Raw genomic sequence first — 26,126 nt, forward strand, 5'->3', positions numbered from 1 at the left:
ACTGGAATCGTATGTGGGAACACGGTGCGGTGGCAGGCGTGTGATCACCCTTGTAGCCGCATTGCAAACATAGTAAGCCGGCGCCGCGGCGTCATACAGGAGCGTGAGCCCGCAGCATGGCGAGGGCGTCACCATTTCAACGGAGTTGCGGCGGGCGCAGTCGAAGGTGAAGTGTAAATCGTCTACGGGGCTTGACGGAGAGCAGGCGTACACTGCAACGGAGCCAAATGTTGGTGCGGGCGAGGGCACCAGTAGATTGGGGGCGCGGGGCAGCATCTTAGAGGTGGCCATGTGGAGGCTGCAGAAATCCTTGGAGGACAACATTGCGGCCCAGGAGCGGCAGACGGAGCGGAAACGCACAATGGATTTGACCGGGAGCCGGAGTAGAAGCTCCAGTATCATGTCATCAAACAGATACAATGGCCCTCTTCCTCTTGTTGCTCGGGAGCACCTCCGCCGCCTTCTTCTTGGCGGCCGCGCTGCGGGATGGCATGGCAGTGGCACTCCTCCTTGTTTCATGAGATTAAGCCGCATCCTGGACACTAGTCGTAGTAGTAGTAGTAGATATACTGTATATTTGTATTGTTTTGGCACGAAGAAGCAAGTTGAACCAAATTCCTTGGCAAAAGAAACGACGATGGCAAAAGGAAGAAGAGATCTGAGAAAACTAGGGTTTCCTTACCAAGAGCTCACTCCAGTCCAGGCGAATCCATCCATCCGCTGGAGGAGAGAAGGAACTCGTATGAGGAACAATTCATAAGCTAGGCATAGGAGGATTGGCGGAGGTGGGGTTGTGGATGGATGGCGGCTCGCCCAAAGAAAGATGCGATCTTCTCGTGGGAGAGACGGATTTTTCGGCATATATAGGAGAATATCGGTAAGATGGGTCGATTTGGAGGTTTCGCCTTACCAGCGGAAACCGATCCCGGGTTGTTCCTTCTCGGTTGGAAAGAGTTTGTCTCTCGTTGATTGCTTATTACTGGGACTATAACAGCGAGAGGCCCCCTTTTGGACCCCAAGATCACACGGGATTATTAGGGGCAGATAGTCATGTCGTAGATTTCCTCTTGGTTCACGTGAGAGTTTATTATGTGGGTGCTCAGGCACTGAGTCGATGACCAGCACCCTGAGAATGGCACCCCCACTCGAAATGAGCAACAAGAATGGATACAACTTCCGACTAAGCTGCGATGCATTACATACAAATTTGGTAAACTCTATCCCAGAACTCTGCATATCATGAAGCATTTATTCCATTTTGTCAAGCATCACGAATATAGTGCAAAAGGGGCCCTCTGGCACATTCCTTTGATTGGAATTGTTCATTAGGTTCTGACTTGTTGCTTGACAAAATAAACCGGCAAGGTGCCAGAGCGTATATTTGAGCGTGCCAGCTTTGGCGTCAAATTGTGTACTATATAGGACCAAAGATACAAGAGGACTTGTGTTATGGAAATCATAATAACATGAACTCGTACGTGATACAGACAAGGTACAGCAGAAAGGTGTCCCCTAGACAGAGAGATCCTCAAGCACAAGGAGCAAAAGCACAAACACATGACACACCTCACAGCTGCTGTCATCTAATAAGAATATAATATGACCTAGATCGGAAACAAAGAATCAGCTATATATGCCCCCCAAGAACAGGGGAGAGATCGATGTCACCAAACAAGGAGTAAAGGTGAACACACACTAGGGAACGATAAGTCGACAAAAAATTATTTTGACCATGCAACTGCGTCGATCTCTGCTTGGGCGCTCCGGTATAGCTCCAGCCTCTTGGCGAGGTTTGTCCTCCGCTCCATGACCGCGGGGTCCTCGTCGAGGAGCTTCGAAAGTTGCCTAATCTGCATATGCACATGTACGTTAATTATTGATATTCCACCGGATTTCTCTTAAAGACCCAAGGGAAGTGTGAATCATGAGTATTAAAAAACTAAGGACTAAAATTGACTAGTTGGCTGGCAATGTACTACCGCATGGTACAGACAGAAACATGCATCACCATGGAAGAAACATAGCTCAGAAATAACTTAAAATCTACATATTAGCGGTTTTCTAAAGTACGCAATGAATAAACAGAGAGTCCATGTTAGACTGTGGTGAGAAATACATGCATACCAACAGCTAGAGTCTAGAGATGATAAAAGGAAAAATGAACTCTCTGAAAATATATATTAAGCATAAAAGAACCCTATATCAAATCTACAGTAACATCACCAATCAGGTCGCACTTGTATGTTCCAAATCGAAGACGCAAAGGACCTCCACGTGTTTCAAAAATCTTACCTCTCTTGCTCCCAACTCAGTAAAGAAGTGGTCGAGCAATGAGCGCTTTGCCTCACGGACTTGGCAGTACACAATAGATTTTGGGATGGAGTTTCTCAATGTTGAAGATACCATGTTAACATATGCCAGAACAGTTGTCCCTGAGGTTGAGTAGTAATTAGTAAATACAAATAAAAAATAAGGTATCGATCAAGCAATACACAAAGACGTGCTAAATAGAGAACATATCAAGTGAGACTCAATTGTGACCAAATATGGAAATTTTAGCTGCTTCAAACTCTAATAAAGATGAATCAATATACTAGCATATCAACCTTGAGAGAATACCACTGTCATTGGGCAATTATGGAAGGGTATAATAAAGGAGTAATAAGTGTATAAAAGATACGTAGATGCCTTACCAATTCGTCTTAGATAAGAATCATTATATCTATCGAAAATAGAGTGGCTTGGATTTCCACCCTTCTCAACATCCTGAGGAAGCTTCCTGAAGAAATCTACAGTTAAGTAGCTTGTTTCCATATCAACTAGCTTTAATGTGTTCTTCTTGCTTTCATCCCTCATTCTTTCCAACGACTCAAAAGCTGCATTGCCAACTTCCACACGAAGAGTGGGGAACTGCTTGAGCTCCTGGAGAAAGGTAAATGAACATTTCAGCTAAGTATTTAACCAGCATTTTTAATTAATTAGACTACCTTTTCTTTTCAAATCCACTTATACATCTGCCTACAATCTTAATGCTCAAAGTTCTGCAGAAGATCTGAGTTCATATCAATAAGAAATACCTATCCGATGCAAGTACTATCTTTATTTATAAAAAATCAAACACTACAATTTTATTTTGATTTAGAAATGTATCCCGTCCTAATACAGCCAGTTAATAACTCATCACACCACCAGAGAGCACATATGCTCTAGTTTATACTCCCTCCGTTCTTAAATATAAGTCCTTTAAGAGAATTCACTATAGACTACATAGTGAGCAAAATGAGTGAACCTATATATACTCTAAAAGGCGTCTATATACATCCGAATGTAGTCTCTATAGTGAAATCTCGAAAAAGACATATATTTAGGAACGGAGGGAGTAGAAAATATTATGATTGCATCATGTAGATAGTGTAAGAAAACTTATTTGGTAGGAACTGCAGAACAACTTACATGAGTTTCATTTATAGCCTTGTGGACTAGTTCCTTTAGGATTCCATGGACCTGTCAATGTGGCCAAAAAAAAATCAAGTTCTGAAACTATTAAACCAGCATTGCTGAATAAGTAACAATCTGGTTGCTCGGTGAACCCAGTGGCAAAAATAAATAATTTTGAACTGCTGAAGCTTTTATTGAGCAGATTAATCTAGTCGGCCTACCGTGTCAACAGCTGCCTCGGCAGGACCTCTGATACTAACAAGACAAGATTCTATGAGGCGCCGATATCCTTGCTCTGGAGCTATCAAGTGAGGCTGGTATCCATCAGCTTCCGTTATGAGCTTCCTCACATTTTCCATTGACAGTTGCTTATCAAACTGCAACCGTTTAATTGCCACAGGAAATTGATTGTCAAAGACATGGTAAATTTTCTCACCACCAGGGCGCCTGGATAAAAGAACATTTGGTTGGTCATCATGATTAGAAACAGAATAACAAGCACATAAGCAAAGTTGCAACTGGTGGAATGGAATGAGTGTGTGACATTTTGACATGATATTGCACACATTAGCAGCAAATTATTTAGTTGCTCATTTAGCAAAGCAGTTCAAGGGTCATGTAAACATGGTATTGTTTATTTCAACATCCGTGAGAATAAAGAAGGTCAAAACAACAGACAATTAGCTGGTAACACAAAATTGCCAGACCAGCTATGCACAGTGGTGAGTATAGTATTCGTCTTGCATATGTATTCATTTTGCATATTCCAAGCTTAATTACTAGATTACTAGATGGTTCCTTTCATCTGAAAGGAAATTGTTATGGCAATTGTACATCTAAGGCTGATCAACCTACGCAATACAATAAGTTTATGAAAGAGAAACCGAACATTAAGAACTTTCTGTACAAAATACAAGAAACAAGGACAATCTACTAGAGAGACCTGCGTTGCATATATTTATTTATTTTACTATAGACCTGTGTTGCACCACACATGTACACGCCACAACACCAAATTAGTCAACAGGATTAGGAACTTTACTAGTATTAGATTGCCTGTATGCAGATCAGGAAAGATTAAACGTTGCCATTCAAAATTACAAAAGACCTGCTAGATATAGCAAGCATGATATTAAAAAAACTGAGCAAAAGAGAAATTCCGTTTAAGACATACACTCCATCCAGATGCTCTTTGTAGATGCCATCAAACATGCGGCATATTTCCATAATCGTGTACAGCTTTCCCTGCGTGTCACAAAATATACGATTATCACAATGTATGCAAGTTTATTGAATGCTGAGCAAAGAAAAGAAAGTCACACTTAGACCCACACAATACAACGAAAATAACATCAGTGCATCCATCATAACTTGTAAAACTGGAAATAATCTATACAGGATTCATGAAAAGGATGTCACAGAAATATGACTATTGGGAAGAAAGGTAAAAAATCAAGAGATGAGATTCATTTACTTTGCACCAAGCGAGCATAAAGCATAAAACACAATCCCATCATGCGCAAATCGAACTAAGAACATTACAAAGATGGACATCAACAGTGCACAAAAATTTAATAGTACATTTACTTCTACTCAATAACTAAGGCCATAAAAATAAAGACGGGTGATAATAAATGTATGCTGGATCAGGTCAAACAAACTCATTTGATTAAAGAAGAAGCAAACTCGAGACTTACTCCAGCATCATTAGCAATGGGCTTTCCAAGACGAGTAAGTTCAGTTTCCAGCTCTGCAACTGTCTTTGTTATAAGAGACTGGAGACCAGGGATTCTTGATTTAATAACAGACTCCAAATGCTGCATTTACACCAAAAGTTTGTCAGAAAAAAAGCAAAATAGCATAAAATGTATTCTGCATTAAAGAGCAAAGGCATACCTTTGATAGACTCTTTGCTAAATGTTCTGATCCCATCCTATGAGCGAGATGCTTGTATTCTGGTGTGTTTGCAAAATAGTCACGCTCTCTACGCCTAGCAGCAATCATGTCCACACTCTTGTTAATATCTTGCTGGGATCGATTGACAACACCAATCCATGGAAATTGGAGCCGGTAAGCTCTTCCTTCCAGTATCTGCACAATCAAACTCAGTAAGATCTGGTTCGTGGAAATCTAGGATGGTCAATGATCAGATTAGCAAACATATGTTCTAACGCATGTTATCTATTTGCAGCTGGGATAATATTTGTGAGTGAAAACACAGTAATCAGGGGGTTGTTAGAACTGAAGTTGTGTTTGGATTGTTTATAAAGTGTACTTTGCCAACTTTATGGCAATGACCAAAAGTTTGGACTGTGTTTGGTGGACGATGGTTACCGATTATTTGGCATGCCAAATGCCACCTAGCCCACTCTAGTTCATTTTTGTTGCCAACTTTGGCTAACTCATGGGCAAACAAAACCTTCACCATATTTTGGCTAGCCAACTTTTTGGTAGGGAAAGTTTGGGCTAAAAGCAAACACACCATGAGTTTCTTTGAACAAACATTAACTCAAAGGTTTGGGCATACATAAGAAGATTCAAAATCCATGGTATTAATGGTATTAGTCCATATATAGCCATACTGAAAAGGAGGGCCGTACAATTTCAAGAGTGGAAACTTATGGAAAGGTGGGGCAAAGTGAGGCATAATTGTCAACAAAGATCGGCAGATCGCTAGTAGTAACAAGATTGGGTGGTCCGTAGAAGATCGATCACCTTAAGCAACATCACAGTAAGGAAGATAGCATAACTATAAAAAAAGGCCAGTGTTTAACTTATGGAAAGGTGGGGCAAAGTGAGGCATAATTGTCAACAAAGATCGCTAGTAGTAACAAGATTGGGTGGCCAGTAGAATATCAATCACCTTAAGCAACATCACAGTAAGGAAGATAGCATAACTATAAAAAATAGGCCAGTGTTTAGCACTTGATGGTTGAACTTACATCAACAGCATCAGTACCCTTGTCCATTAAATCAATTTTCGTGAGCACACCAAAGGTCCGTTCACCTGAATCAACAAAAAGTAAAGTTCAAGCTCAGAAATGGTTAGAAGTGCCAAGAGCAATGGTACTTGAATTAAACGCAATTATTATATGTGAATTTTCCTTTCCATTAACAGAGTTGGCCCACAATAGGATCACACAAAAAAATCATATCAAGCCAATTGTCAATATAATATGGTTGATATCCACAAAGACAAATTGCAAGGTACAGGTATTATCAGTAGACAGTAGTTATCATTATATCTCCTATTGGTTCAAGAGATAAGGTGAAGATCACATCAGTCTGAAGTTTTGTAGCATATTAAAAGTAAAGAAACCCAGAATAATAAGCTTTAAGAGACATTAGTAATAGGGGACATACTATGACATTAACCACATTACACAAAATGCAGTTCACCGAACCGGCTGCAACAAAGGCATACCTTTTGGGTCAACTTCCCGTGAAATCTTGATAGCATCAGAAGTCGCAAGATCCTGATTGGCTGGAGAAACAGCCAGAATGATGCAGTTGGGCTGAAAAATACCGAAAAAGTTGTTTACACAGTGCATGACACGATAATTAGCCCAAACATGCTACCATATGGGATATGGCTGATAAAAAAGCATATTAGACCAAATATGCATTACATAAATACTTGTAAAATTTGTACATAACCAAATATAGCCCCATCTTATACAGGCAAGACAAGCATGGTAAGCAATGATAAAGAGCAATTACTGGGAAGCAACATTTAAGCTGGTTACACTTAAATACCTTTTCAATGAATGCTCGAACCATGTTTTCAATTTCCTGAACAATACTCTCCGGCTGACCCTCTAACAAGCATAAAGACAGTAGCATATAAAAGAATGAACATCTTAAACAAGAATAATAGAAGAACGATGGCTCATATGGTATAGTCACTTACCAACAGCAACTTTAGTAAGCCCGGGAAGATCAATAAGAGTCAAATTCACAACTGCAATGATAAGAAGTGTTACGACATGACAAAAATAAAGAGGACAAACCATACAAAGAAGTTTTGAAGGGGGAATACAACATGGCTATCCTACCAATGACTAGGATGACTCCGTACTAAACTGATCAAGGGATAAGCTAAAGGTAAATCACAATACCAGCAGCAAACAACAATCTTTTGAATTGAAAAATGGAGGTGCATGACTATTTGAGATTGACAAAGCACTAAAATAACACCATTAAACCACTCCCCTGCTGTACAGACTTATTACCAGCATTGCTATCAGACCACTTACCGTTTGGAGAAAATATGCTTAGATGGATGGGGACAGATGATATTCCCTTTCCATGGCCGGTTTGTCTGTCAGTTTCATCAGCTATCTCCTTCCTCACCATGGCTGCAACGATACAAATTTCATCATGTGACGAGTAGCATCGAGGTGAACTATAAGAAAATGAATTAAAGAAGCACTTGACAGAGTGCCAACAATTGCAAGGCTTGGCTTATCTTTTAGGAAATAACAAGCTACAGCTTAGTGTGGCAGTTTGAATAACAGTGAGTTCTGACATCAAGTTGGATGTTTTGATGAGCCTCACAAACTCAAATTACATTCCACATATGCCAATATGGTTCAATATTATCACAATAACCCCTCAACCATGCATTAATCATAATTTATCATCATAGCAGTAGCACTTGAAAACAAGACGAAGAATAGATGAATTACCGAAATCGGTGAATCTCTTCCTGGGGACATGCATGAACTCTGCATACTCCCTGTCTCCATCAATCCTATGGAGTTGCAGAACCAGCGGGCGACGGGTGACAATGCCTGCAGAATCAAACCAAACCAAACAAATTAATGCGTCAGAAAAAGCAAAACAGGACGCCAAAATCGACAAGCTCTTACTGCTTGAACAACCATACCTGAACCCCTGGGCAGGAAATCCTTCCCAACAACGCTCTCCAGCACTGAAGATTTGCCCGAACTCTACAGTGTACCAAAGGAGTTCAAATGTCAAAACACAGAACCGTGTACCCACTCGCAATGAGATGCGCTTGAACTACTCGTAACAGAGCAGGTTCATGCAGAATTGCTTGGAACTACGAGGATTTTCAACGCACAGCTTAGTTGATCCCAAGTAGTGGTAGTATCTAGCTTCCAATTACTGAATTACTGGTCATGTGGGCAGCTACGTGCAACGAAACTGTAGTGGCGGGTTCAAACAAGCAGCAGCGGCCCAAATCTAGCTGCCAGCGCCTACGGCAGCGGCAGATCCGAGCACGGCGAGACCGCGTGTCCGCAGCCAAATCGCGCAGTCCTACCAGCAAGCTCGCGAGATCCACCAGACACAGCTGGGGCGCCAGATCCGGCGGAGGGGGGAGAAAACGAACGGGGCGCGCACCTGGCCGCCGACGACGGCGATGGACGGCAGCGAGTCCCAGAGGGTGGGGAGGGCGCTCTCCTCGCCGTGGTCGCCGAGCGCCGTGCAGGCGCGCTGCAGCTTGTTGACGAGCGAGATCAGGTTCTCCATGGCCGCCGGCGCGGGATCTGGCCGGATCCGATCGGGCGGGCGGGATGGTGGAGGTGGGAGGGGGGAGACGAGACGACGCCGACTGCTGAGCCGAGCCGCGTCGGTCGGGCTCGAGCTGCGTCTGGTGGTGGTCTCGGGGGGGCGCGTGCGCGTCGAGTTGGTTTGGGTTTGGAGAGGGGAGGGGAGGGGAGGGGACGGGGGCTGCTTCGTGGGGAAGAAACGGAGCGTGCGGCCGTGCTGGGGGTGGTGCTGCGCGAAATACCGGATAGCCCCTCCCCTCGTGCCTTCCTACTGCCGCTTGTGAGGTTCGAATTTTTTTTGAACTTCTCAAGCAAGTTGGTAATAAATGTGAACTGAAATTCCAAACATGCTTCCATCTGACCATTCCTCAATATTTTTGGACCCCCAGGTGGCGAACGTTGGCACTTGCGAACGATTTCGTTGGCATTTTTAGTTGTGAGGGGTGGCTGTTCTTCGGAGCGACATGCCAGTTTCTAGCAGAGAAGGCAATTTTTTGTTTAAAGCTGTCAACGTTTGATCTTGTCTCAGAATTAAAAATGCCATCAAAAGGGGCTCGTTTGCCACCCATCTCCCAGCGAACAGTCGCCAGATAAGATTTTTAATATTTTTTGTATGAATTCGGGTGCCTTGGTTCTGGCCATTACTTTAGATTTGGTTTTGTTTTCCTTGTAGGGACGGTGTTCAGAAAATGAAGACGTCTCATCTTCGAGCTGGTCTTTCGGGCTCTAATTCTCCTCGAGCATGTCCATTATGACGGATTCTATGGAGCTTTGGCGTAAATTCATGTCGTGTTGGGCGAGGGGGGGGGGGGGGGGGGGGGGGGGGGTTACTTTGATTTGGTTTGTGTTGGGGTGGTGGCCACGCGATGGAGGTTTCCTGTGTTGGTCGTGACGCGTTTTGTGTGCCATGTGTCCTTCTCTTTGCCATCTGTGGCCAGTGTTCGGGCTAGGCGGATGTTTAGGATGTGTAGCTTGTTAGTGTGGTGCCCCCTGTCTCTCTGCTATAATTGTTCTCTTCTACCTATCAATGAAATGATACATAATTTTTTGTGTATTCACGAAAAAAAGTAAATTAATGTCGTCTCCTTAAGGCAACAAGGTTATTGTTTCTCACTCCGCGTTCGTGATGACGACATACGATGTTAGGCGCTTCGGATCAATAGGGTTCAACGGCAACGAATGCGGCTCATGGGCCTCGGTCCAGGGACATGTGCACGAAGACTTACCAACTGTCATCGGCAAGCTCGAGCTCCTGTAGGGGAGCGACGACATCAGCGCGCCAACGAATTGTATTGGCGGCGATAATGGTCGTTCAATGGTTCAAGAACCTCAATGTTGGCTTTTATTATGTTGGGAATGATTTGTACTTTTAGTGTACTCTTATAATAGATTCGAACCCTTCTTCGCAAAAAAAGGTCTCCACATCAAAAAAAGACACTAGGCGAATTTGAATTCTTGAGAACGTGCATCGATCTGACAGCAATCCTCTTAATCATTTTTATGTTGCATATAAATATTGACTTTACCAACTTTATATCATCACTTGGAAAAAAGTGTAACTTACTTTTGCGCCCACTTATGCTATCGTACAACTTCACATCTTCGAAGGTCGATCTCATGCCATGAAAGGTGTCCTAGACTAGTTTTTCGGAAAGGACTTAGATCTATTAGATCAGTTATAAAAAGTTGTACAAAACACCCAAAAAAATTTACTCTGAGATCCCTAGACCATCATCACTCTTGCTGTCAGAACGAGCCGTCAACACGTCGTTGTCGTCACTCGCATACCAGAGTCGACCCGAACTTATCGATGACAACCAAGAAAGCACGTGTAGGCCCCTAAGAACCAATGCTCCAGAGCCGCAGTCGTCGTCGTTGAATCCTTGAATTGATCTAAAGAACCTGAAATCAAATCTCTTCATTGTGTACGCACAATGAGAAACACTATCCTCCCTGCCCCGAGGAGGTGTCAGGAATCTATGCCGAAGCTCCTTCCAACGCATCCTGACAAACGAACTTGAGGAGAACGGGGCCTGAAAGACTGACTCAAAGAAGAAGCGTCGTCATCCATCTGAACTCCACCTACGCAGACCGAAATCCTAACCTATCTACTACTAGAATTCACCTCCATGCAATGGTCGTCAGGCAAATCAACGAGCTCACCGACGGAGATTGAGGGAAGGAAGGCATTAACCTAATCTCCATTAGAGATGGGAAAGTAAGATTATCCAAGATCACTAGAGTTTCTTTTTTTAAGACGCTACATATTGAGTCCAGCTTGAACCTACGAGCCACATCAGAACTTGAGCTCGTGAAATTTTTTATGTGGAATGTTTTATTTTCGACCTCAATAGCCAGCGAATGTTCGTTGGGAGAGATGACATTTGCGAACGTTTTTATGACAAATTCTTCGTAATACACATGGTAAAATCTTCAGAACACATGACAATTCTGTCAACAGAGGATTTTGCTATGACAACTGTCGTGTCCGCTTGTAGAATTGACATGTTCCCGCCACATAAATTGCCCCCAAAACATTTTCCATACACCCCCAGCGAAATACCTCTTTTTTGCGAGTGTGGAGGGAGGGCACACAATGTTAGCTAGAGCCTTAAAAAATGAAGTGCAACACCATGCAAGAAAAAAAATGCAGCACAAGCCCATTCATTCCAAGTAGGATCGGTTCAAACTTTTAAAACTTGAAGATCCTTGAAAAAAAACTGTAAAACATTTTATGTTTGAGATGTAAACTTTTAAAACTCGTTGAAGACAGAAGGACGTGGGAGCGCGTGCGTACGGCCTGTGGCGTCGCGCGATCTGGTGCGTGTGCGGTGCGGTTGGGGCCGCCAGTGGGTGGTCGCGGTCCACGAGCCCCCTCGTGGGGACCGGCTGGCTTGGCGTTTGAAATTCGAACGTCCGTCGCGTTCTTCTTTCTAGCCGTTTGATGGCGGAGCGGCTGCATGCTATTGCAGGTACTGGAGCTGCAGCGTAGCATAGTTACGTCTTTTTTTGCGGGGGCATAGTTACGCCTTCTTTTCTTTCACTAATGTCACGTGTCAAGCGAGGTTTATTACATGACAGCGCGGCGTAATGAGATGAGCTCGCCGGCATTATTTACCATCCGCGAGACCGTGACTAGCCTACACACCGCGTCAAAGCGTCCGTCACTGTTGGTTTTTCTTTAGGCAACCGTCACTGTTGGTTGCATTGGGCTATGCCACGTTCGGCCTAGCCATGTCTCAGTTTTGGGCTCATCAATCATCATACTCCATGATAGCGTACGAGTGTGTGCATGCAATCAGGCAAAGGAGAGAAAGAAACCTTTATGTGCCGTCAAACTAGATATGATGAAGGCTTATGATCGAGTGGAGTGGTCGTTTCTGGAGCAAGTCTTACAGCGGGTGGGTTTTGTCCAAGGCTGGATTGATATGATTATGAGATGTGTCCGGACAGCCAGATTTTCGGTGAAGCTTAATGGAGGTTTTTCGGAGCTGTTTCTGCCATCTAGGGGCCTTAGACAAGGTGATCCGTTGTCCCCATACTTGTTCCTGTTTTGTGTGGAGGGTTTTTCGGCTTTGTTGAAGAAAGCTCAGCAAGATAATCGCATTCGTGGCGTGTCATTTGGAGGCACTGGCCCCCAAATTACCCACCTGTTGTTTGCTGATGATAGCATCGTTTTCTTGGAAGGTTCACAAGGAAATATGGAGGCCCTTAGGAGTATTCTGCAAGTGTATGAGGGTGCGTCAGGTCAAAGGGTAAACCTTCAGAAATCATCCATTTTCTTTGGGAAATGATGCCAAGAGGACAATAAGGCAATTCTGAAAGGAGTAATTGGGATTAATTCCGAAGCCCTCAGCGAGAAGTATTTGGGTCTACCGACCGCGGTGGGTAGATCTAAGGACGGGACCTTCAAGTATGTTAAGGAGAGCGCCAAGGGCAAAGTGATTGGCTGGAAGGGTCAAGGGCTATCCAAAGCTACAAAGGAAGTTCTGAATAAATCTGGTCTGCAAGCGACGCCGACATTCACTATGAGCTGTTTCAAACTCTCGAAGAAAATGTGCCGGAACCTGACATCCATCTCTTCCAACTTCTGGTGGGGTTCAGCTCATGGTAAAAATAAGGTACACTGGGTCGCATGGGAGAAAATGTGCATGTCGAAACGTGAGGGTGGCATGGGTTTCGGGAACTTCGAAGCTTTTAATCAAGCTCTTTTGGGGAAACAAGCATGGCGGATCTTGCAAGTCCCTGATTCGCTATGTGCCAGAGTGCTTCGAGCGAGGTACTTTAAGGACTTGTCTATCATGAATGCTACCTGCCCCTCAAATGGATCGTTTACCTTCCGCAGTATCCTTCATGGTCGAGACCTTTTGAGGGAGGGATTGGTCTGGAGGATCGGGGATGGGTCTAAGGTCCTAATTCACCATGACAATTGGATCCCTAGGAAGGGCTATCTTCGTCCACTGGGACAGACTTTCATGCATGGTACTACGCGGGTGGCTGACCTGCTGATTGAGAATGGAAACATGTGGGATGAAGCAAAAGCTGATTCCATGTTCTCTCCTGAAGATGCTTCGGACATCAAGCAGATTCCGGTGGAAGGGATTGGAGTAGAGGATATCTTGGCTTGGAATTACACTAAAGATGGGGAGTACACAGTTCGGTCTGCATACCACTTGGCTATGAGCATGAGAAGAGCGGCGTCCGGACGGCCGGGGTCGTCGTCTTCGGTGGTGACTCATAGGAACTGGCTTGCATTGTGGAGCTCCCACGTGCCTAATAAAGTTAAGGTTCATACATGGAGGCTCATATCAAATGGATTGGCAACTGGCTCTGAATTGCATCGGCGAAGAATTAAGCCGGGGGTTTTCTGTACGGTTTGTGGAAGAGAGGAGAATCTGATGCATCGCTTTTGGACGTGCTATCACTCAAAGTTGTTCTGGCAGGCATTGGCGGAGAGGAGAAGCATTGCACCAGCCTACCCGCTGGCCAGGATATCTTCAAATCATGCTGTCGGAAGGTGGCTTAGGGGCTGGATGGGAGATGCAAGGGACGAGGAAAGGGAAATGCTTATGCAGGGTGTCTATGGTTTGTGGTTAGCCCGGAACGAGATGAGGGAGGGCATGCGCATCAAAGCAGCACATGATATCGCGGATCTGTTTCCTCGTTCATGGATGTGTGGTACGAAGCGGTGAAGAAGAAGGCCAGGGACTCTACACAACCGGTGCCGGAGGCGTGGCTACCACCGGAGCTGGGCTGGATGAAGGCCAACGTGGATGGGGCGACTTCCCAAACTTCTGGCCATGGGGGCGGGGGTGTGGTTCTCCGCGATCATGGGGGAGCGTTCCGGGGGGCGATGGCCCACTTCTTCCCTTATACCTCAAAGCCTGAGCTTGTGGAGTTGAAGGCGTGCAGACAAGCGCTTCTATTTGGGCGTGAGCTGGGGGTGCAGCAGCTGCAGTTTGAGATGGATTGCAAAGAAGCGGTGAGCATGATCAATGGCAACAGCAAGAACCTATCGGTGGCTGCTCCGATCGTTGAAGACATCAAGCGATTGATGCATGAATGGAATGGCTGCAAGGTCACTTGGAGACGGCGGACAGCGAACAGAGCCGCTCACATTCTGGCTAAGCTAGCAGTAGGGGACGAGGTGTGTGTTGAATGGCGGATGTCGCCGCCTGACTGCATTCTTAGTGTGTTAGCGGATGAAATTCCTAACTTTGCTTAAATAAATTTGGTGTTTCCCTAAAAAAATCATCATACTCCATGCCCCGTACTGAGCCCATGATAATCCATCCATGCACGTCGGCTTCCACTCAAATTAAGGCCCAAAACCAGCAGAGCTATCCCTGATCCGTAACGCAGCATTCGCAGTTTCGGGCCGGAGAACAACACGTCAATCGGCCAAAAAAAGTCTATCAGCCGGAAGAATCGATCTCACGCAACCCTAGCAGCTCCTAGCAACCATACCCCGGCGCTGATCTGCCGGCGCGCGCACCGCAGGCACGATGCTCCGGCCGTTCCTCGCTGGGCGTCACCCTCGCCATCTCCTCTCCCGTCGCCATGAGTGCCGCCGCCTTGGCCGCCGCGCGGACACGATCCCGTCCGGGAGCTACATGTCGTCCGAGGACGAGATGACGGACAGCCACATCAATCGCTGCTCGGAGGCCAAGGTCGTGACCCCCTTCCTCTGCTCACCGATACGGCCGCACGTCCGCAGGCTACAGGAAGGGGCATCTGTACCTGGTGCTCGACGACTGGAAGAAGGGCTTCAGCATCCACAAGCTGGACCTGCACGACGGCTCGGACGGCGGCGACTTGGCCCTGCGGCCTCCCGTCCACCGCCAATCAAGCGAACAAACTAATTACTGGAGCTTCGCCGCCGTTGGCAGCAACATCATCGCCATCGGAAATCTAAGCTCCCCGGGGACAGGTTGCGTCACCCTCGCGTACGACACCGAGACAGCGGGGCTGTCTATCATCCCTGATCTTCCAAAACCTTTGCATGGTCATTGGATCCACGCCGCAGCGGCCGGGAACCAGTTGTACACCTTCGTGGGCAACTTGGATGATCAGGAGGGTTGCTCCGAAGGATGCATGCATCGCCTCGAAGATGTGCCTCCGCCGACGGACAGGGAGGCGTACTGGTGGGGGAACAGCGACCACTGGTCATGGAGCAGCATCCCATCGACACTCCCTTTCAACGTGTACCAAATGTTGTCGATCGCAATGCATCCGGAGGGAGGAGGGCGCACACTGTTTGTATCGGTGGAGGGAGGTGGAGCCTCGGACCCCTGGAGCGAGGGCGCTGGCAATGGTGCCTTGGGCCACTTCGGCGAGGGCATCCCCTCCCGCACCTACTCCTACGACATCGAGAGCGGCAAGTGGACGGGCCATTGCGAGTGGGGTCTACCCTTTTTCGGCCAAGTCCACTACGACAAGGAGCTCGACGCATGGGTTGGGCTCCACAAGGCGCATGGAGACCCAGATGGCTACATCTCCTCGTGCGACGTCATTTGTCCCAACGAGAGCCCCACGCGCGCAGCCGGCCTGGAAGTTATGCATGGAGAGGTTGTTCGATCCTCATGCGGAGGCCATGAGGCTATACAGGGATAGGCACGTCCCAGCTAGTCTTGTGTACATGGGTGACAGTACCTATTGTATCGTCGAGGTTGTGCCGCAAGAAAGATTTAAGCGGAGGCGATGCACCAGCACCGGTAGCAAGTGCATGATCCGTTTGTCGATGTTTCAGCTCAAGTACGGCAAAAACGGCGAGCTCAAAACCACCGCGCAGAGGCCTAACCGCTCCTACCTCTTTCCCAAATATAATGAGAATTTTCAGGTGCAGGCATTCTGGATGTGATGGAGGTTGTATGGCACCACGTGTTGGATGCATCAGGGCGCATGGTTAAAATTAGAGGTAATAGCAGCCCAGGTACCCTAACTTGTATAGGATGTGATGATCTAGTCCCAAACTTGCAAAACTAGACCAAACCATACCCCAACTTGCATCCAATGTGATGTTTTAGTCCCAGACCAATGAGAACTCGCCAATTGGCTGGGCCGGTCAGCGCATGCATATTTTCACAAAAACCCCTGCCGTTTCGCTAAATCAACCCGCACTCACCCCCACCTGAATTAAATCCGTCGGAATTGAGTTCACGTCCGTTCGAGAGGGAGAGGTTGGTCGCTGTCGGGGCGACATAGCTCACGGGCTGGCGAGGCGATGGTGACGTCAGCGACCGAGGCGTCGTCGACGCCGTTCGCCGGCGGCGTGGAGACGCCGGCATCTGCTCATCTCGTCCGGCCGTTGGGTGCATTCCCTCCTGATTACTGTGAGCTCGGCGCCCCATCTCTGCTTTCTTTTCCTCCCTCTCCTCTCCTCTGCTTTGCTCCTCTGAGCTCGTCGCCCCGCCGCTTGCAGCTCGAATCGCGTCCATTTGTGCTTGAATCGGGGTCGTCTAGTTGTGTTTTTTGAGTAGGGTCATGTATGGCGAAGTGGAGCTAGGTTTTCGGCCGATGAAATTAGGTTTGGGTTCGACACGATAGCTAGGGTTTATGGGGGACAAATTTGATGTTAATGCCTTTGTAGTTGCCTTTCTGTTCTGCTTTAGCCTGTACTCTACTCAAGCATCTGTTCGTGTTGTGAAATTTAACTAGTTTTTGCTGTTGAACATGTTCAGTTATCTGTAGTTCAATGAATATGTTCAGTTACTGTATTTAACTGAATATGTTCAGTTACTGTAGTTAACTGAATATTTGCAGTTACTGTAGTTATCAGAATTTTGTCAAGTACTGTAGTTATCAGAATTTTTTTCAGCTTACTATAGGTAACTGAAAGGTTCAGTTAACTAAACCTTAAGCTATTGTTCAAGTATGTTAAATCTTTGTTTATTCAGTTAACTGAATATTTGTTTTTCAACTGATGCATCTTTGTTTTGAATACAGTGTGTGATGTAGCAAATGGAGAAAATGTGGACAGTCCATTTTTTACACTGAAACTTGAGCATGGTGGAATTTTCTGTGGCCCAATCAGAAACCTGGAGTACTGGAACCCTTCTGTTGAGGTGCTAGACTTTGTTGACTCTGGCACTTTCTCTTATGCATTCCTTGAACAACACTTGGTTTGGTTGGGATATCCTTTGAGTGAGCACATCATTTACTTGAGCAAACCAAATAAACCAATCTCAGATGGTTTGATCAGAATTAGCAGTGACGAGGATGTGCATTATATGATAAGAGCTAGTGCTGAGCATAAGATGCTTGTAGTCATGGTTGACCATACAGATTTCATCAGCAACTTCAGGTCTGACTTGGTGTGCACATTGCCCCTATCTTTGATACCATCAACAACAAGTTCTGCAACAGCAAATGCATCCCCTTCCCATAGCCTAGTTTCAGTCTTTGTAGAAGATCCTTTGTCAGAGATTGCAGCAAATGGAACAGGCCCAGAGATTTTGCTTATTGATGGTGCTGAGCAGAACTTGCTAACTGAAGATCCCTTTTTAGAGATTGCACCAATTGGAACAGACCCACAAAGTTTGCTTATTGAGGGTGCTGAGCACAATATGCTAACTGAAGATGGAGAAACAATTATTGAAGATGTAGTTGTTTCAGATTCTGATTTCAGTGACAGTGACTATGACATAGATGATGGTGATGATGATCTTTATGATGACAACATTGACTTTGATGTTGATGAAGAAGCTGATCAGGATGAGGATGATGTGGAGCCTGAATACTTGCTTGAGGATGAAGATCTCAACCTATCAACTGAGCAAGCAGATGAACTTAGGTACAAGTTTAAAACTTTCAATGCAAAGGTGGACATGATTTCCCCTGTGTTTAAAGTAGGGATGGTATTTGCTGATGTGGTTGAGCTAAGACATGCACTGACTGCATATTCAGTTAGAAACAGAGTGCAGATCAAGAAGATAAAGAATGATAAGAGGAGACTTGAAGCAGTTTGTGAAGATGGTTGCCCATGGTATCTGTATGCTTGCAATGACAACAGGACAAGGGGTTTTGTCATCAAGACTTACTATGGAGAACATGTGTGTCAGAAGAAATGGAAGATAAGGTCACTGACAGCAAAATTCCTGTGCAAGTATTTCATAAATGAGTTCAGAGATGACCAGAAGATGTCACTAGGTACATTTTCAAGAAAAACCACCAATGAATTTCATGTCACCCCTAACAGATGGAAGCTAGCTAGGGCAAGAACTGTAGCACTTAAGGAGATCCATGGTGATGAAGTAGAGCAGTTCAGTAGGCTTAGGGACTATGGTCATGAATGGAGGAATACCAACCCTGGGTCTACATTTCTTCTGTCAACTGAGGTTGTTAGAGACAAAGACTTCCCACAGGGCAGGAAATGTCTGAAAACTCTATATTGGTCTTATGATGCATGCAAAAGGGGTTGGCTCAAGGGATGCAGGCCTATTATTTTCATTGGTGGCTGTCACATGAAAAATAGGTTTAAAGGAGTGTTGCTTAGTGCAGTGGGTATTGATCCTAATGACTGCATTTTCCCCATTGCAATGGATTGGGTAGAAGTAGAGTGCACTAGTTCTTGGGAGTGGTTTCTCACTACATTGAGAGATGACCTTAACATCACAAATACTGCTCCTTTCACTATTATGAGTGACAAGCAGAAAGGTTTGATCAATGCTGTGCAAAAAATCTAGCCAGATGCTGAGCATAGGTTTTGTGTTAGGCATATTTATCAGAATTTCAATGAGAAGCACAAAGGAGAGCAACTGAAGCAGGATCTGTGGGCCATTGCAAGAGCACCAAACATGGTTAAGTGGAGCCAAAACTGTGAGAAAATGGATGGACACAGTGCAGCTGCTTTCCACTGGACTGAAAGACTTGATCCAAAGACATGGTGTAAATCATTTTTAGTGTCTTTCCCAAGTGTGATATTGTGACGCCCCCGATTTGACCGTACACTAATCATACACGCAAACGTGTACGATCACGATCAGAGACTCACGGGAAGATATCACAACACAACTCTACAAATAAAAATAAGTCATACAAGCATCATATTACAAGCCAGGGGCCTCGAGAGCTCGAATACAAGAGCTCGATCATAGACGAGTCAGCGGAAGCAACAATATCTGAGTACAGACATAAGTTAAACAAGTTTGCCTTAAGAAGGCTAGCACAAACTGGGATATAGATCGAAAGAGGCGCAAGCCTCCTGCCTGGGATCCTCCTAAACTACTCCTGGTCGTCGCCAGCGGGCTGCACGTAGTAGTAGGCACCTCCCGAGTAGTAGTAGTCGTCGTCGACGGTGGCGTCTAGCTCCTGGGCTCCAACGTCTGGTCGCAGCAATCGGGTATAGGAAAGGGGAAAAAGGGGAAGCAAAGCAACCGTGAGTACTCATCCAAAGTACTCGCAAGCAAGGAGCTACACTACATATGTATGCATTGGTATCAAATGGAATAAGGGTATCATATGTGGACTGAACTGCAGAATGCCGGAATAAGAGGGGGATAGCTAGTCCTTTCGAAGACTACGCTTCTTGTTGGAAATATGTCCTAGAGGCAATAATAAAATGATTATTATGTTTCCTTGTTCATGATAATTGTCTATTATTCATGCTATAATTGTATTATCCGGAAATCGTAATACATGTGTGAATACATAGACCACAATGTGTCCCTAGTGAGCCTCTAGTTGACTAGCTCGTTGATCAACAGATAGTCATGGTTTCCTGGCTATGGACATGGGGATGTCATTGATAACGGGATCACATCATTAGGAGAATGATGTGATGGACAAGACCCAATCCTAAGCTTAGCTCAAATATCGTGTAGTTCGTTTGCTGTAGCTTTTCTGAGTGTCAAGTATCATTTCCTTAGACCATGAGATTGTGCAACTCCCGAATACCGTAGGAGTGCTTTGGGTGTGCCAAATGTCACAACGTAACTGGGTGACTATAAAGGTACATTACAGGTGTCTCCGAAAGTGTCTGTTGGGTTGGCACGAATCGAGACTGGGATTTGTCACTCCGTATGACGCAGAGGTATCTCTGGGCCCACTCGGTAATGCATCATCATAATGAGCTCAATGTGATCAAGTGGTTGATCACGGGATCATGCATTACGGCACGAGTAAAGTGACTTGCCGGTAACGAGACTGAACAAGGTATTGGGATACCGACGATCGAGTCTCGGGCAAGTAACGTACCGATTGACAAAGGGAATTGAATACGGGATTGATTAAGTCCTCGACATCGTGGTTCATCCGATGAAATCATCGAGGAGCATGTGGGAGCCAACATGGGTATCCAGATCCGGCTGTTGGTTATTGGTCGGAGAGCCGTCTCGGTCATGTCTACGTGTCTCTCGAACCCGTAGGGTCTACACACTTAAGGTTCGGTGACGCTAGGGTTGTAGAGATATGAGTATGCAGTAATCCGAAAGTTGTTCGGAGTCCCGGATGAGATCCTGGACGTCACGAGGAGTTCCGGAATGGTCCGCAGGTGAAGAATTATATATAGGAAGTGTAGTTTCGGCCATCGGGAAAGATTCGGGGTCACCGGTATTGTACCGGGACCACCGGATGGGTCCCGGGGGTCCACCGGGTGGGGCCACCCATCCCGGAGGGCCCCATGGGCTGAAGTGGGGAGGGGAACCAGCCCATAGTGGGCTGGTGCGCCCCCCCTTGGGCGCCCCTACGCCTAGGGTTGGAAACCCTAGGGTGGGGGGCGCCTCCACTTGCCTTGGGGGGCACTCCAACCCCCTTGGCCGCCGCCCCCTTGGGAGATCCCATCTCCAGGGCCAGCGCCCCTCCAGGGGGCCTATATAAAAGGGGAGGGGGAGGGCAGCCGCACCTCAAGTCTTGGCGCCTCCCTCTCCCCTGCTACACCTCTCCCTCTTGCAGAAGCTCGGCGAAGCCCTGCTGCGATCACTGCTGCATCCACCACCACGCCGTCGTGCTGCTGGATCTTCATCAACCTCTCCTTCCCCCTTGCTGGATCAAGAAGGAGGAGACGTCATCCGCTCCGTACGTGTGTTGAACGCGGAGGTGCCGTCCGTTCGGCACTTGGTCATCGGTGATTTGGATCACGGCGAGTACGACTCCATCATCCCCGTTCTCTTGAATGCTTCCGCTCGCGATCTACAAGGGTATGTAGATGCACTCTCCTCTCGTTGCTAGTTGACTCCATAGATTGATGTTGGTGAAACATAGGAATTTTTTTTGTTTTCTGCAACGTTCCCCAACACTTCTGGTAACCTCCATCTTGCAGCAGGAGAAGAGAGTAGATGGTAAGTTCACCAAGTAGCATCGCATAGCATAATCCTAACCGATGATCCTCCCCTCGTCGCTCTGTGAGAGAGCGACCACCGGTTGTATCAGGCACTTGGAAGGGTGTGTTTTATTAAGTATCCGGTTCTAGTTGTCATAAGGTCAAGGTACAACTCCGGGTCGTCCTTTTACCGAGGGACACGACTATTCGAATAGATCAACTTCCCTACAGGGGTGCACCACATTTCCCAACATGCTCGATCCCCTTTGTCTGGACACACTTTCCTGGGTCATGCCCGGCCTCGGAAGATTAACACGTCGCAGCCCTACCTAGGCACAATAGAGAGGTCAGCACGCCGGTCTAAATCCTATGGCGCAGGGGTCTGGGCCCATCGCCCATTGCACACCTGCACGTTGCGTACGCGGCCGGAGAGCAGACCTAGCAACCTCCATTACAAAGGAAGTTGCGTTATGCGGTCCAACCCGGCGTGCGCCGCTCAGTCGCTGACGTCACGAAGGCTTCGGCTGATACCACGACGTCGAGTGCCCATAACTGTCCCCGCGTAGATGGTTAGTGCATATAGGCCAGTGGCCAGACTCAGATCAAATACCAAGATCTCGTTAAACGTGTTAAGTATCCGCGAACGCCGACCAGGGCCAGGCCCACCTCTCTCCTAGGTGGTCTCAACATGCCATGTCACTCCGCCACAAAGTAACAGTCGGGGGCCGTCGGGAACCCAGGCCCACCTCTACTGGGATGGAGCCACCTGCCCCTTCAGCCCCCATCTCCGAACAGTATCATAAGTAATGTAACAGTATAAGTATATATAATATGCCCGTGATCACCTCCCGAAGTGATCACGACCCAGTAGTATAGCATGACAGATGGACAAGAGTGTAGGGCCACTGATGATAATCTAGCATCCTATACTAAGCATTTAGGATTGCAGGTAAGGTATCAACAGCTGGAGCAACAATGACAGGCTATGCATCAGAATAGGATTAACGGAAAGCAGTAACATGCTACACTACTCTAATGCAAGCAGTAGAGAGAAGAATAGGCGATATCTGGTGATCAAAGGGGGGCTTGCCTGGTTGCTCTGGCAAGAAGGAGGGGTCATCTTCGATGTAGTCGAACACACGGACATCGGCAGCGGTCTCGGAGTCTACCGGAAAGGAGTAACGGAGGGGGAACACAATAAATAACAGAGCAATCAAATCTAACACAAAGCAAGACGCGATAATACGTTGTGCTAGGGGTGACCTAACGTAGGGACAGGCGATACCGGGAAGGGGGGAACCAGAGGGGGAAAGTTGCATGTTCGCTATGCTAGGGATGTGTGACGGACGAACGGACTGCGTACCCGGATTCGTCTCGTCGTTCTGAGCAACTTTCATGTACAAAGTATTTTCATCCGAGCTACGGTTTAATTTTATATGAATTTACAAAGTTTAAAATGATTTTCTTCATTAATTCAAAAATGAAACAGCGAAATACTTTTGTCACCTAGTGTTATTCTAGCAGTAGTGTATGACAGTGGGACCAGTGTGGTTGGGTTGACCCAGTCAAATGTTGACTAGTCAACATATGAACAGTGTAAGGGGCCACATGTCATTGACTTAGACTTTTTTGAAATTTTGTTTTTCTTTAAACTAACAGCGGGTCCACATGTCATCTACTATTGGACTAATTAACTAGTTTTTTTTGAGGCAACGTCACGAGGCTTTATTAATTCGTCACAATGTTTACAGGGACGGAAGGTAGGTTCCCGGGATGGCCTAACCAGACACGGCGGCCACCACCGAGAGATAATGCATGCCTCGCTAAGTTGTGAGCTTCATAATTGGAGCTCCTAGACTCATGTTTAAAATTACAGAACTCAAAAACTGAAGAGTGGGCTATTATTTCATGTACAATTGCACCGTAGCTCGCAAGATTGTCCTTCTGTAAGTCTTCCACGACCACTTTGCAATCCGATGCAACTTCAACCCGCCTCAAATATAGATCATCCGCCAGTGCCAAGGCTTCTCTAATGGCTAGAGCTTCGAGGGTCGGTGGGTCTACAATGTTGCTGAAGCCACAAGTTGATGCGCCGATGAACATGCCTTCATGATTTCTACAAATCACTCCAATTGAGCCGAACCCTTGCCTCGATACAGCCGCATCAACGTTAATCTTGGCATTCCCCGCCGACGAGGCCAGCCACCCCCTTGGGTTGACGCATCTCTGCACCGTGACAGCCGGGGTTTTGGCATTGATCACCAGCAACTCCCCCAAGTAGCTAGATATGAAGCTGTCGACCGAGTGAGGAGATTGGAAGATACTCTCATGAATGGCCTTCCTCCTGGCTCCCCATATTGCCCAAAGAGACACCACCAAACGATCAAACTGCTCTTTTGTTAATATTTCGTGTATAGCAAAGAGCCAATCTTTTGGGTTCTCCTCTCCTCGTTCTACCATGTGTTGCACCAAATCTTCCGGAGCCAGAGCCCATATACTCGCAGACATAGGGCATGTAATCAGTGCATGCTTCCATGTGTCCACGGCTCCACAGAGTAAGCAAGAGTTTTCGGTTGACATATGACGGTGATGCAAAACAGTCCCAGTTGGCATAGATTGTCGGGCCAATCGCCATAGAAACATCCTGAGTTTCGAGGGTACTTGGATATGCCAAATCATGGACCAGTTGTTGGTCTCACTGGCCTCATATGAGGTGCCTCCCTCCTCATGCAACCATGCTTCCCTGTCGTGCTTAGTCTTGAGAATCATGTGATAGGCAGACCGAACACTGAATCTCCCCCTAGGGTCATGATGCCACGCCCAAAAATCGTCAACACGACGCGTGCACAAAGGGATCTTGAGAATTGCCTCGGCGTCGAAGGTAGTGAAAATCGTTTGGACCAGGCCCTCATTCCAGCTAGCCGATGTGACATCAATGAGTTGTGATACTCGGTCCGGTGGATTTTGGACGAGAGCTGTTATAGGGCGCTTGTAATTGTCTCGCGGTATCCAGTTGTGTCGCCAAATATTAGTGGATGCACCATCTCCTATTCTGCGCACCAAACCTTGTGCCAAGATGTCACGCCCATCCAGTATCGCCCTCCATATCTGTGATGGGTGGGCTCCTAGCTCAGCCTGAAGTAAAGAGCAATCCGGAAAATATACTGCCTTGAGAATCCGGGCGCTGAGAGATGTACTGTCTGTGAGCGTACGCCATGCCTGCCTTGCTAACAATGCAAGATTGAAGATCTCCAAGTCACGAAATCCCAAACCTCCTAAATGCTTCGGCAAAGTCATGGTATCCCATGCTACCCAGCTCGGCTTCCTCTTCCCTTGTTTTGAGCCCCACCAGAACTGACGAATGATCGATGTGATGCTATCACAAAGACCTCTTGGCAGACGGAAACATGCCATCGAGTAGACTGGGATCGCTTGTGCAACCGATTTAATCAAAATTTCCTTGCCAACCGCAGACAACAATTTCTCCATCCAACCTTTAATCTTTTCCCAGACACGGTCTCGGAGATATTTGAACGTACCATTCTTCGAGTGACCAACATCTGTTGGCATACCCAGGTAGCGTTCACTCAATGATTCATTCTGGACCTGCAAATTGTTCTTTATAGTCTCTCTCAACTGTGCCGGGCAACCCTTACTGAAGAAAATCGAAGATTTATCATTGTTGATCCTCTGCCCCGAAGCGTTACAGTAAATATCAAGTAGGTTTGACACCTGAACTGATCCTTCCCCACTGGCTTTGAAAAGCAACAGGCTATCATCTGCAAACAGGAGATGGTTAACGGTAGGAGCCGTAGGAGCCACCTGAATACCTGTCGGAGACGATTGAGAACTTGATTTAAGGAGGCACGAGAGGCCCTCTGCTGCGATCAAGAACAAGTAGGGGGAGATTGGGTCTCCCTGCCGGATACCTCGTGTAGGCTTGAACGATTCTATCCTTTCTCCATTGAAACACACCGAAAATGAGACTGAAGAAATCATGCGCATGACAATATCTATCCAGTGGCCGTCAAAACCCAATTTTGTCATGATCCCTCGCAAATAGTCCCACTCTAATATGTCATACGCCTTCATCATATCCAGTTTTAGAGCACAGAAGCTGTTGGACTTTGATCTGGACCTCTTCATGAAGTGCAAACATTCATATGCGCAAATGATGTTATCAGTGATGAGCCTTCCGGGGACAAAAGCAGATTGCTCCTCCGATATTATGTCAGGTAATATCACTTTTAATCTATTGGCTATCACCTTTGAGGCTATTTTATACAAAACATTGCACAGGCTTATAGGACGAAATTGAGTAAGCACCGTAGGAGTAGTTACCTTTGGGATTAACACAAGCACGGTGTCATTGATGGATTCTGGGCTCTCCTCACCGCTTACAATTCTCAGCACTA

General features: G+C 46.4%; 1 protein-coding gene across 1 annotated transcript; it reads right to left on the reverse strand.

The window, feature by feature from the left end:
* Window positions 1-1,442: 1,442 nt before the first annotated feature.
* Window positions 1,443-9,125, reverse strand: LOC125528460 (dynamin-related protein 5A). Its single transcript, XM_048692935.1, has 16 exons — window positions 8,806-9,125; window positions 8,327-8,390; window positions 8,127-8,231; window positions 7,695-7,796; window positions 7,349-7,399; window positions 7,195-7,256; window positions 6,863-6,953; window positions 6,381-6,445; window positions 5,335-5,529; window positions 5,136-5,255; window positions 4,613-4,683; window positions 3,660-3,885; window positions 3,454-3,504; window positions 2,694-2,922; window positions 2,293-2,432; window positions 1,443-1,850 (listed from the first exon to the last, which is right to left on the reverse strand). The coding sequence occupies exons 1-16, from the start codon at window positions 8,932-8,934 to the stop codon at window positions 1,722-1,724; spliced, it is 1,830 nt and encodes a 609-aa protein (XP_048548892.1). The 5' UTR covers window positions 8,935-9,125; the 3' UTR covers window positions 1,443-1,721.
* Between the last annotated feature and the right edge of the window lie 17,001 nt (window positions 9,126-26,126).

The sequence above is a fragment of the Triticum urartu genome, chromosome 1 (genome assembly GCF_003073215.2).
Source record: "Triticum urartu cultivar G1812 chromosome 1, Tu2.1, whole genome shotgun sequence".
In the NCBI taxonomy this organism is placed as follows: Eukaryota; Viridiplantae; Streptophyta; class Magnoliopsida; order Poales; family Poaceae; genus Triticum; species Triticum urartu.